The sequence below is a fragment of the Mycteria americana genome, chromosome 12 (assembly GCF_035582795.1).
Source record: "Mycteria americana isolate JAX WOST 10 ecotype Jacksonville Zoo and Gardens chromosome 12, USCA_MyAme_1.0, whole genome shotgun sequence".
Taxonomy (NCBI): Eukaryota; Metazoa; Chordata; class Aves; order Ciconiiformes; family Ciconiidae; genus Mycteria; species Mycteria americana.
This window is the reverse complement of record NC_134376.1, coordinates 6,015,389-6,024,803: the sequence shown is the minus strand read 5'-3', so window position 1 is coordinate 6,024,803 and position 9,415 is coordinate 6,015,389. Positions and strand designations below refer to the sequence as shown.

The window sequence follows — 9,415 nt, the reverse complement described above, 5'->3', positions numbered from 1 at the left end:
CAGAGTAAAGGCTAATGATCAGAACTATTAGTAATCTGATGTTACTTTTTTTATATTGTCCAAGTAGCTTTTGATGGGCAAGAAAGCCATACCCTCTGCAGACCACTGCCTCAACTATGCCTCTGTAATCCACTGCCTCAGTGGTTGCAGACCACTGCCTCAACTGCGCCTCCGTAATCCAGGGGGAAGAATTAGTGTTCCGCTGGGTCTTTAGCATTTGCTACACCTGGTTTCCTACAGCGGTCTCGGTCTCCCTCCGGCTGGGGGAAGGAGCTGGGGGCTGCTGTCCCCCAGTGCCAGGGCAGCCCCTTCGCTCCCGGCCTGGCCTACGGGCTCTCCCGGCAGGCCGGCCCGCACCGACGGCGCCCGAGCCCCCGCTGCCTTCGGGGGCCGGGCTCCCACCGGCACCCCGCGGGGGCCGGGCCGGGCAGCCACCGCCCAGCCGCGGGACAGGCGCTGAGGCAGGGGCGCGGGGCGGGCCGGGACCTCCCGCCGGCGGGCGGAGCGGCGCCTGCGCCGCGGCCCGGCGGGGAACCCCCGTGCCCGGCGTCTCGCGAGAGGCGGCGGCGGCGGCCGGGCAGCGGCGGGACGGGCGGCGGGAGGCGAGGAGGAGGAGGAGGAAGGCGCCGCCGCCCGGGCGGGAGGTGAGCACGGGCCGCCCACGGCGGGGCGGGGAGGGGAGGGACTCCGCTCTGCGGACAGGGCAGGGCCCGGGGGTTGGCGCCTGAGGGCACGAGTTGGGCGGCGGCGCGGGCGAGGCGGTCCCGGCGGGGGGGTGCCGCCCCGGGGCCGGGGCCGGGCGGGCTCCAGTCGTGAGCTGCAGCCGGGGCACGGCGTCCCCTCCGCGCTTCCCTCCGCTCTCCCCGGCGGCCGCAGCGTGCCAGGTAGGGCGCAGCGCCGGCCGGCTCGGCGGGCACGGCTCCATCGGCAGCCGGGGCGTCGTGTGCTGGGCTGGGCAGCGCTGCCCATCCTCGTGCCTCGGCGGTGGCAGGGTCTGCGGGTGGCGGAGGTCTGTGGGGTGGCAGGCGGCTCTGCGAGGCAGTTCCTCTTCTCCAAACCATGAAACGCTGGCTTTCCCCCCCTCTGCTGCCCGTGCCGGGCCTGAGGCTTTCGGTAACAGCCCGCTTGTGCAGTTTTCGTGTGTTGTTCTGCAGTCTGTGTTGCTTCTGGACTCGGGAGCGTCTGCGGTCCGAGCAGCTACAAAAGCAAACCCAAGGAACAGCCTCTTCAGCGGAGCGTTTCTATCGACGGTAGAGCGTGGCTTTTAACGCTGCTTCACAGAGATGGCGTTACTGTAATTAATCCCGCTCGAACTTCATGTACAGAACTTCAGGGCAGCGCTGAACTACAAACAGTAGAAAACTATGCTTAAATCAGGCCTTTGCAAGGCAAAGGTGGGCCGTGCGAGTGGCAGGGGCTGATTTCTGGCCTCTGAGTTGACATACAACAAACGTTCTGGGGTTTTGTTGGCCCAGGCTATAGGCACTGGGGCTTGCTGGGACTCTTCCTGTGTTTGTAAGGCCAGGAACGATGGGTGTGCTTGAAGTTTATGACAAAGGTAATGAACGAACAGGACATGCTGCGTTTTGGGAGTTTCTTTCTGGAAATCTTAGAAAGATGGTTATTGAGACAACTTCCAAGTATGGATATTAAAAAAGAGGCGACTGGTGCTGCCAAGCCTGTACAAACCAGGCTTTGTGGCAGCAATGGGAGGGAAGGCACTGGGATAGCTATGTAGATTAGGACCTTCTTTTGCTGGTCTCTAGCATATACGTGCTAAGTTGGGGTAAAACATGCAATGCAAGCCCTATTTTTTTGCTCACACTGTGCATTTATACTAATGTAACCACTGATGTCATTACATGGGTTAAAACTTCCCTGCTCTGCAAAGGGTGCTAGATTTTTGGAAAGCTGGGGAGAAACAATTTATTGAGCGATGGCCAAGTGCATGAAACTTGTTTCTGGCTATTGGTGCAGCGTCCCTCTGCTTTGGCTGATGGGAGCTTGTTCTCCTGCACCTGCAGGAGGTTGAATTGGTTCCACTTGTCTAGAGCCCGCTTATTCCCTAAGGGTAACTGGTAGCAGGTGCGTACTGTGATATGTGGGTAAAGAAGGCTGCATGGGTCCAGCGATTGCTGGTGAATGCAGGTGCCCCAAGAGAAAGTATCCATTTGAATCTGGGTTTTTTGTATGTTTTTAAAAGTTCTCATTCCACCTCTTTCTGTCTTCAGAAGCAGGCAAAGCCCAAGCAAGCTACCTGAAATCCTGTATCTTCTCGCGTTACAAGAAGTGGGCGGTGAGCTGGTGCTTAGTGCCTGACCTGTGCCTTGCACTTCCGCGCAAGGAGTTAGGAGCACTGGGAGAGGGACAAGCCTGGGGAAACACAAAGCAAGAAGAGATGGAATCTGCACCCAAGCCTTTGGAGGCACAGTCCCTTCGAAACCATTGGCGTTCATAGAGAGGGGTTGTTATCCCCTGTCTCCGGTACATACCTGTGTGTAAGCTCCTTTATTTTCTGTAGGCCTTACTGCTCCTGTAAGTGAGCTGGAGTTACTCTCTTTTGCAAAGAGAGGCTGTGAGAGAATGTAGTACTTGCACAAAGCTGAGAGGAGAGGAAGAAAGAGACAGGAATTACTTAAGCTAATGTTTGTCCTGAGAAAAAACAGTTACAAGCGGGCTGTGAAGTGCAAATAAGGTTTCCAAATCCCTGAGGAGTTGCATCTGCAATAGCTTTTGCAATAAGAGCGCTGGGGACACATCCTCCCTTTCTGGTTTTAAATGAGAGTTTGAGAGGTGGTTATTTGACATGGCAGCTTGTCATAGGAGAGGATGGGACCATTAACCTCGGACCTCAGTGTCTTTCTCGGGCCTGGGATGGGGAGAAGAGTCCTTGGTTCACACCCAGGCCAGTTTCAGGTTGGAGATGATCGCGGGATGGCTGCTCAGGGGACTCTGCAGAGTGATTATAGCACTTGGTCTGCTTCCCAGTTTGCCAGCATCGTGTCACAGAAGCAGCTTTGTGTGGATCCTGGTGCACGTTCTTGTTGGCTGGTGACTTTGGGTTTAACTTGAATGTAAATTCTTGGCTCCTCCTGGAGGCTTTTCCTTTTGATTCTGGCAAGGGGAGGATGGAGGCGCGTTCCCTCTGATGTGCACAGAGACCTCTAATTTGTGCTTTCTGGCTGGTGTCTTTTACAAAGTGCTCAGGAAGAGGATGCATCGTAGTCAAGAGAGTAACGCTGTTTTCTGTAGCGTTTTTCTCATGAGGGGAATTAAGCTGTATTACTGCCCTTTTCCAGGGTTCCTCTCTGGCACTGATAGAGTTAATAGAAGTGGAGTCATTTCGATTCTGTGCTGCTTGCTGCTGTGTGTCTTGGAAAAGCCAAACGCTCTGGCAGGCCTGCATGCTGTGTCCTGGAAAGCAGGCTTGAGCCCTTGGGGTGTGCTCGCTAAAGCTACATTATGGTGGTGGCTTTGACGAAGAGCCCTCCTTCCGTTTGCCCGAGGAATGCATGTGCCACACACAGCCTCTCGCTCGCTTCTGTCCCTGCTGCCAAGAGGGTGATCTGTCCGTGCTGGGGTGGGACAGCTTTGGAGAAATGCTAGCAGACTGATGCGCTGCCTGAAGCTGTGGAAGCTGCTGGGTATAGGGATGGCAGAAAGGGATGCTCTGTGCAGCTTTCCGGGCTTGCTGCATTCCAGCCAGCCTAAAGGTCTCAAGCAGCTCTGGAAACCCAGTGTGCTAGGAATTATGTGCACAGTGGGCACACTATTCATCCAGAATAGGAAGCAGTCCCTGCCCTGAACAGCTAACTGGCTTGAAAGCAAGAACAGATTCAGGCAAAACGCAAACCCAGAAGTGTGCCAAGCAGTAGGCTTGGCAGCGTCACTCCATTATCTTCTGCTGTTGGACTGAGATGCTTGGCCTGAAGTGCTGACGCACATATGTAATTTGCCCCTTCTTTAACTCCGTGCTCATCTCTCTGGGTGTTTCCTCTTAGATCTGCTCCATCCTCAGTCCTGACTAGCTAAACGTAGAGAATTACTGCTGAGTAATACCTGCTTTTTGCTCTGCAGAGTGCAAAGTGCTATGTCTGCAGTTCCTCCAGCTCCCCCTCACATGTAGAATAAGAGCCTGGCTCCAGGAGACACAGCGTTTGGTGTTGCAGTGCAAAGCCATGTGTTAGTCTACAGCTATGCTGAATCTCTGGCTCTCCCTATCTCCAAGATGTAAATAAATACAGCAGGGTGGAAAACCCCTAAACCATTGGTTCTGCATTTTATGTCTTTTGGGACAAGCTGAGCTAATACTTTGATATGTAACCGTAACTGGTATTGTTCCTGTTTGTTACTAAATTCTGGTCTAATGCTTTTGGTCTAGTGTTTGAAGCCAGGACTTTGATTGTTAAAATCTGGCATCCCTGAGGTGTAAGCACAGCCACACAGATGGCTCTTTAGACAAGTCATTCAATGCAAGGCTGCTGTGAGCTTCAAAGGTGCTGAGCAAGTTTTCCCTGGGAATGACAGAGCTCAGCACTTTTGCATATCCGGACCCTCAGGTTCTTCACATCCCTGTTACAGGGTGGGGTTGGTGATGTGTGAACTGGCTGGGGAGCAACCTCTGTGTTTCGGGAGGAAGAAACCCCCAGTCTTCGTTTTGAAAAGCTTTTCAGGGCAGCTTGCCCTGAAGTGGTTTTGTTTCAGAGCTGGTGTTTGTAGGGTTTGTTCTGAAGTTAGAAAGAATGGGGATGTCTGCAGAAAGGGCAGCTCTTGTCTTCTATCTGTAGGTGCTGTTCTGTGTTTATAATCAGGGGCTGGACTGTGCTTGGAGGGGAGGAGGAGAGAGGAGTGACTACTTTTTGCTTGTCTTTTGACGTTAAACCTTGCAGAGAGAGACTGTAAAACAGCAAACCTTGGTTTCTCTCTCAAAATACCAGATAGCTGCTCTTCACTTTACTATGTTGTTCTTCCCTGGCTGTAGGCACTGGCTCCTTGATCACTTGGGGAGAGCAAGGCTGGTTTGCCAGCCTGTCCCTGCATGGAGCCTTGGACCAGAAAACATGCAGCAGGATGGGGAGTCAGATCTCCCTTGAGGAGCTTACTGGTGGAAAGAGGTTGGGAGTCAGCAGGGAAGCAGGCAGCAGTGAAAAGATGGGACTGGTTGAAGTAAAAAAAAAAAACCAAACCCGCTGCACCCTCCAGAAAAGGTCTTCTGAGCTGCCCTTGTAACAGTGATTTTTCACCTGTCTTTGGTGATCAAGAGGTGTTAGGGATGAGTGTGATAGAAATAAAAATTACATTAAACCAAGAAAAGAGGTCCTGACTCCACAGTCTTGGGCATGGACAAAGATTTACCAGAGCATCCTTAATCTCAGAAATCATTCAGTTAAAAGTAATCATTCCTTTAGATTTTTAGTGATGCGTGGCTCTTATCAGGGCCGTGTCCCTTTGGGGGTTTTGTAGGAAAACTGTTTGTGTAATCTCCGTTCTTGATAAAATGAAGTAGCTACCAAGAAAGGTCGTGGAGGTGACATCTACTGGGTGCCTTCATACAGATTAGATAAGGTGGTGTGTTCAGGTCAGTGATGTTCTCTCAACAGGGGCTTGCTTTAGCCACCGAGGCAACGGCATCTTCAGCTATGTATTTATAACTCCGATAAGGTCTTTGTTTTCAGCACAGTGGTACAGAGCATCTTCATGGGGACGTGAGATGATAGTGTGACACCACAAGCTAAAATCATGGATTGAGCCCTCTTTCTTCCTGTTGCGTGTTAGTTATGTTTAAAAATCAGGGAGGTCTGAAAAGTAGTTGGCTCTTCATACTTTCTGTGTATAGTTGTATTTTTTAATACTCAAACTTCGCTCTGTAAACTCTAGGCCTGAAATCTTTATATTTTATTTACTTTTTAAATGAAAACAGAGCTTCTCTTGAAATCACATGACTCTAGAAGCTTGAGATTGATTAAAAAAACATGATTTCTGTGGGAACTGGTAAAATTGCAACACATTATGCCTCCTTTTGGCCAGTCAGTGCTCCTCTGCAGGGTCTCTATGGGTACATCAGACTCGCACAACTCTCCCCATGTGGAAATGGATTGTCAGCCCCACGATGAGTCTTGATTGTGCAAGGTCATTCTCTCCAAACCAGAGTGATTAAGGCTTCAGCTAACTTTTCTTCTGGTACCTTTCCAGGCTCCTGGTCTGCAGCACCATGCTGGATCCCAAGCCTCACTCTACAAGTCGGAGGTGAATCCAGGTGAAAGCCAGCTATCACAGTAGGTGTCAGGATGACCAAAGCACGGCTCCTCCGTCTCTCTGTGGTGCTGGTCTCCATCTTCATGATCCTCCTGATCATTGTGTACTGGGACAACGTGGGAACGGCTCACTTCTACCTGCATACATCCTTCTCCAGGCCTCATTCCCCAGGAGCCATCCCTGGTATCACAGCAGGTGAAGACTGGGAAGCGTTGCCAGATGTGGATGAATTTTTGGCAAAGCTGCTTAGTTCAAGCCTGAAACGGAATAGCTCTGTCCCCCGAAAGACAGAGCAGCTACTGGTCCAGGGCTCCAGCAAGCCTGTGGTGAGCAATTTGGAGGAGAACGTGCGGGGCTATGACTGGTCTACACACAATGACAGATATAGCTTGGACCAAGAGAAAATGCAGATAGAGAGGCAGAGAACGTTGCGGGAGTTTTGTGCCAATTCCAGCTTCACCTTCCCCACCAAGGAGCGCTCCTTTGATGACATCCCAAACTACGAGCTCAACCACTTGATCGTGGATGACCGCCACGGCATCATCTACTGTTATGTCCCCAAGGTGGCCTGCACCAACTGGAAACGGGTGATGATTGTGCTAAGTGAGAGCCTGATGGACCAGGGGGTCCCGTACCGGAACCCTCTGGATATCCCCCGGGAACACGTCCACAACACCAGCACCCACTTGACCTTCAACAAATTCTGGCGCCGTTATGGGAAGTTCTCCCGGCACCTCATGAAGATCAAGCTGAAGAAGTACACTAAGTTCCTCTTTGTACGAGACCCTTTTGTCCGCCTCATCTCTGCCTTTCGCAGCAAATTTGAGCTGGAGAATGAGGAGTTCTACCGGCGTTTTGCCATCCCCATGCTAAAACTGTACTCCAACCATACCAACCTTCCCACTTCTGTTAGTGAGGCCTTCGGGGCAGGCCTCAAAGTCTCCTTTTCTGACTTCATCCAGTACTTACTGGATCCCAGGACAGAGAAGATGGCCCCCTTCAATGAGCACTGGAGGCAGGTTTACCGTCTGTGCCATCCGTGCCAGATAGACTACGATTTCATCGGAAAGCTGGAGACGCTGGATGAGGATGCTGCTTATCTATTGCAGCTCCTCAAAGTGGACAGGCTGCTTCGCTTCCCCCCCAGCTACCGGAACAGGACTGCCAGCAGCTGGGAAGATAACTGGTTTGCCAAAATCCCACTGGCTTGGAGGCAGCAGCTCTACAAGCTTTATGAAGCAGATTTTGTACTCTTTGGCTACCCCAAGCCAGAAAACTTGCTTAAAGACTAAAAGTGATTGGGTGGTGGGTGTGGGAGGGAATATCTGAAATACCAAAAATGTTTAAAGCCTCCTCATTTTTGCTCTTAACTTCCTTCCCTGTACAGGTTGGTACAATGGAATATATTTTTTCTACCGCCTCCCCTTCCATTTTTGCAATAATGCCAGAGTCCAGGGTATTCCAGCCAGCTGTGCATATGCAAAAAATGCCAGGTTTTTTTGTTATCATTTGTTTTCTGGGTTTCTGTTTTTTAAAATGTCCCCATGTTTTGCAATGGGTTGCTGCCCTTGGTCACTCTGCCAGCTGTGTCCTTCAGTAGCTTTTTATTAATACTTTTTAAAAATTAATATATTTAAGATATTTAATACAAAGTGTGTGTCGTGGCAAAGGAAGGGAAGGAATAAAAAAAAAAAGTAAGAGAAAAACCCAAGAAATTATACACCTGCCTCTGTGTGTTGTCTCAGGGCTGCTGTTTCAGAGGTCCGAGGTTTGCAGAGCACTTGGATCTCTTTGGGAGCTGGGTTTGTCAGTGGTGCCTTCACCAGCCACATCTGCTGGTGGTCGCTGTGAGCTGGGCTCAAGGCAGATCGGATGGGTCCGTGCCTGACTCTGCTGAACAGCCCTGGAAGAATACCAGTGCTCTGGTGGTATGCGCTGCTCACAGCCAGTGAGCGTGACGCCAGGGTCATAGGAAGGAAATGGCAGTTGGGAGCAGTGACGTCAAGCCCCATGGGGTGTTTCAGGACATGCAGGTGGCCAGCACAGTACCTCTGCACTGCTTCACCTTTCAGCAAAGTGGTGGGACTCTACTTTCCAAAAGCTGAGGTTCCTCAGCCCCTCTATGCCTTGCTAGTGTGGAGCATCTTCATGACATGTCCCATTCTAGGACGGTGCCTGAAGATCTTGGGGGTTGTGGCCAACCTGGATGGGCAGAGTGTGCTCTTGGATGGACGTGCTGTCCAGAAATTGGCATCCTGGCTTCATGCTACAGTAGCTTAGGCAGAAACGCAGGTCACCATATCGCAGCCGGTTACAGGACAGGGAGGTGGCATGCTGCTCTGTGGCCTGGTCACTGCTGCGTACAGTGCAAGTCCCTTGAGAACTGTGCTATGTCGTTCCTGAGCACACTTTAAGGAGACGTGGCAGGGATGCAGATGCTTATCCCTGGAAGAAGAAGATCCAAAAGGTTTCTTTCAATGAGCAGGCATCAAGGTGAACTCAAAGTTCATTTGTTTTCAGAGTGCCAGCTACTGCTTGTGATGCTGCATCCTCATCCACCACCTTTCTGTTTATACCAAATGACTGATGCAGATTTAATCATCTGCCTTGCTGGGACCTGCTGCAGGAGTGATGGTTGCCCACTGTGCTAGGAGCAAGTGGGCTGCTTCCCAAAGGAAATTAATGCCTTTAGAGAGACTTTTTGTGTCTCATCAGCTGAATCTGCTTCTCTTTTTCTCTCTGAATTGCTCTGCAAAAACTGTCTGCTTAGCAGATTAGGCAGGCAGCTCTTTTAGAGCTGAAATGCTTAATTATTTCCCTGGGCTGTGGATGGTATCAGCAATTAATGGCCAGGGTCAGGCCTTGGGAGGCAGCCCTGTGTTTTGGGAAGACTTCTTAATATTGGCCTTTTATTCAGTTTCTCTCCGAGGCCATCAGCAGGCCTGACTTTTCCCCTCTCTCTCCTTGCTTCTCCAACCTCTGTACACATACATCTTCTTCCTATGCTCTTCCTGGCAAATACGCTGTATCAAGCTTTTTAACCTATAAATGAAAGGTAATTGCTAGCATTTAAGCTCGAAGCAAAGGGTTTGTTTCTCATTGTATTCACACCACTCTCCTGTAATTTCTGCAGAGATATTTGCAGTTTAAATGAGCCTGA

At 51.0% G+C, this 9,415-nt stretch overlaps 1 protein-coding gene across 6 annotated transcripts; it reads left to right on the top strand.

Moving 5' to 3' along the window:
• Positions 1–529: 529 nt before the first annotated feature.
• On the top strand, positions 530–8,898 carry CHST12 (carbohydrate sulfotransferase 12). 6 transcript variants are annotated; one of them, XR_012777622.1, is made up of 3 exons: positions 764–884; positions 2,232–2,498; positions 4,078–5,871. XR_012777622.1 is itself a non-coding variant. In XM_075515132.1 (3 exons), the coding sequence occupies exon 3, from the start codon at positions 6,288–6,290 to the stop codon at positions 7,545–7,547; it is 1,260 nt and encodes a 419-aa protein (XP_075371247.1). In that variant the 5' UTR covers positions 772–884; positions 2,232–2,484; positions 6,193–6,287; the 3' UTR covers positions 7,548–8,898. The 6 variants fall into 6 exon arrangements, 4 of the variants coding, with proteins under 4 accessions (XP_075371246.1, XP_075371245.1, XP_075371247.1 ...); XR_012777621.1 differs by having other exon boundaries at positions 765–884; positions 2,232–2,484; XM_075515132.1 differs by lacking the exon at positions 4,078–5,871 and adding an exon at positions 6,193–8,898 and having other exon boundaries at positions 772–884; positions 2,232–2,484.
• Positions 8,899–9,415: the final 517 nt, after the last annotated feature.